At 55.2% G+C, this 3,080-nt stretch overlaps 1 protein-coding gene across 1 annotated transcript in view; it reads left to right on the top strand.

The window, feature by feature from the left end:
* The window catches only part of pdzrn4 (PDZ domain containing ring finger 4), a gene marked incomplete at both ends in the record, with an annotated part of 67,941 nt that extends 65,078 nt beyond the window's left edge, over positions 1-2,863 (top strand). The window contains 2 exons of the mRNA XM_080850999.1: positions 613-720; positions 1,148-2,863. Of these exons, the coding sequence (XP_080707125.1) occupies positions 613-720; positions 1,148-2,863 (1,824 nt within the window). The remainder of the gene's footprint in view (positions 1-612; positions 721-1,147) is intronic.
* Positions 2,864-3,080: the final 217 nt, after the last annotated feature.

Raw genomic sequence — 3,080 nt, forward strand, 5'->3', positions numbered from 1 at the left:
TCTGAAATGGTAATATTGTACACTGTAATAACAGAATGTAGAAGTCACTGAATACACTATATGCTTATACACTCTACAGCATGCAATCATCTGTGCAGATATTTGATGTATGTTCTACATACAGTGCAGTATAATGAGAGCCAGTAGTCTCCAAGAGAAAGATATTATGTGCATTCATAAAGACCAATACATTTCCTAGAGTAGGAAGAGAAGTCACAGGGGAAGGTCTGGGTCATTATTTAAATGTGGTTATATCGACCCTAAAATCTGCAAATCCTTTGTGTAGCCTGCAGTTTTGTTAACTACTCACCAGTTGCATGGGGACCAGACAATTCCACTGTTACACACTAAAAACTCATGACGCTAGAACCATAATGGCTGACTCTGCAAGAATCTCTCTGTTTCCTCCTTTTTTTTCTCCCTGTACCTCCCTATCTATTATTCTCTCTCTCTCTCTCTTCCTCTCTTTCTTTATTTTCACCCTCTCTCCTCTCTATCTGACTCCCTCTCTCGTACCCCTTCTTCTGTTTGTTTGTCTCTTTCTCTCTCTTTCTCTCTCTCTCTTCCTCCTTCTCTCTTTCTCTCTCTCTCTGTCTCTCTCTGTCTCTGCAGATGGAGGAGGGCTGGCTTGATGAGGAGCACAGTGAGTTCCTGGAGGAGCTGAAGATGGAGATTCTGGAGGAGCAGAGGAAAGAGGAGAGCCAGCAGATGGCTTCTCAGGTCCAGCAGGTGGGGGAGAAATGCTTAATGACTCACATAATCTCAAACAGGCTTCATTAGCATGAGGCTTTACCTACCCAAGGCAGTGTCTCTCTAATGCCATAACAGTAATAGGTTAAGAAACGCTGTGAGCAGATCGTACAGCCCAAACAGTTAAAGGAAGTCTCAGTGACCCAAGTGAAAATTACCTACATAAATATTAAGAATACAACACAAATTCAAGTGTTTTCGGTTGTCGATTTAGGAGACTGTTTAATTCAAAGTGGCTTACAGTCAGTTGTGAATATGTATTTATTTTTTTGTCAGTTCTGCTCCCTGGGAATCGAACCCATGATCCTGGTGTTATGAGCTCTGGGCGATAATACTTGGCGCTAACAGTTGCTCCACAGGAGCCCGCCGCTAATCTGTCCGTCTCTCCATTCTTCAGGAGCAGGGAGGCCTCTCCACAGAGCCAGGTACCGACTCCCCATCCAAGCCCAGGGACCAGAGTAGAGGACTGGACCAGGGGAACCAGCAGACTGAGGCGTCCCAAACCTCCTCCGCTCCTCGCCGGCGGTCCCCCCAGCGGCGTCTCCGGGACAGATTCGGGGTGTCCGAACCCCGCCTGAGCACAAGCCTTCCCCGATCTGGCTTGAGCCGGGACAGAGAACCCAGTCCAGGTTCAGGTTTGGAATTGGGATTGGGATTGGGAATGGGTTCTGAGCCAGTCCAGCGGGTCGAACGGGTCGAGCGGGACCACTTCCAGCAGCTGCTGGAGCTGAAGTGTCAGATTCGTAACCGGGGGGAGTGTGGCCTCTACTACAGCCGCAGCAGCACCATGGAGTACAGCGTGACGGAGCAGCCCGGCGGAGGGGTGGAGCGCGAGCTCAGGATGCTCAACGAGGAGCTCCACAGCATTGAACTGGAGTGCCAGAGCATCATGCAGGCCCACCAGCTCCGCCAGACCCAGAGCGAGTCCATAGACTACAGCCACTCCTGCGCCACGTCGCCGGCCTCCAGCAACGGGGGCCAGCGGGTGGGGAAGGAGGCACGGCAGCCTCGGGGCAAGCTGGCGGACATCCACGAGCTCCCGGAAAGGTGGAACAGGGACAAGCTGAAGGACAAGGACAGCTCGAGCGCGTACAACACGGCGGAGAGCTCGCGCTCCACACCGCTGGGCACGGAGAGGTCGCCGGACCACTCACTGCAGAGACGCGTGAACCTGACCAACCTCAAGAACCTCCACGGGAGTGCACACAACTCCCCGGCACACATGCACGCGCGCGTCCACACGCACCACGCTCACACGCTGCCCACCCTCAAAAGCCACTCGGCACACCCCACCCAGGTCCCCTCCACCCCGGGGAGCCCCAACCGGGCCCTCCCTGCTCCCCCAACCGCCACCACTAACTCCTCCAGCCTGGATCAGAGCCCCAGCAACCCGTCCGAGTCGGATCCGGCACTCCCAGCTGACGATGAGCGTTGCGAGCGCAAGAGCAGCCGCCAGCGGCCGCAGCCAGTGTGGCACGCGTCCCCTTACCACACCACAGGCGGTGCGCCGAACACACACACCAGCACCACTCGCAACTACCAGAGCTACATGCAGCTGCTGCAGCAACACTCCTCGTCCTCGCTGGAGTACTCCCAGAGCCAGCTCAGCCTGCTCAGTCTGCGGCCTGCTAGGCCCGGCGAGCCCCGGCTGGAGTTTAAGGTAAAAGTTCGCGCCGACGGCACACGCTATGTAGCGCGACGGCCCACCCGCGACCGGATCCTACGGGAGCGCGCGTTGCGGATCCGCGAGGAGCGGAGCGGCGGCATGACGACTGACGACGACGCGGCCAGCGAGCTGAAGATGGGCCGCTACTGGAGCAAGGAGGAGCGCAAGCAGCAGCTGGCCAGAGCCAGGGAGCAGAGGAGGAGGAGGGAGTTCATGCAGAGGAGCAGGCTGGAGTGCCTCAAGGAGACCGGAGGAGGTGCCAGCGGAGCGCCGGAGGCCCGCAAGGAGGTCAACATCCTGGAGCTGAGTCAGAAGAAGATGATGAAGAAGAGGAACAAGAAGATCCTGGACAACTGGATGACCATCCAGGAACTGATGACGCACGGGGCACGGGTGCCTGAGGGGACCAAAGTCCACAATGCCTTTCTGTCCGTTACCACAGTGTAGGAGACACACACACACACACACATACACTCACACTTGACATCTCAAATGGACAAATCATGCCTTTACATGCATACAAACACACTGACACACACAAATCACAGTCTTACGCAGTATACTGCATACAGGATAGTGCATCGCTCTTCTGCAGGTGCGAGACCAACTTGCCTCGTTGAATGTGGCCATTAAGTTTGTTCGTTTTTCATAAGGGGAGCGAGAA

This window comes from Sprattus sprattus (genome assembly GCF_963457725.1).
Source record: "Sprattus sprattus genome assembly, chromosome: 14".
NCBI classification, from domain to species: Eukaryota; Metazoa; Chordata; class Actinopteri; order Clupeiformes; family Clupeidae; genus Sprattus; species Sprattus sprattus.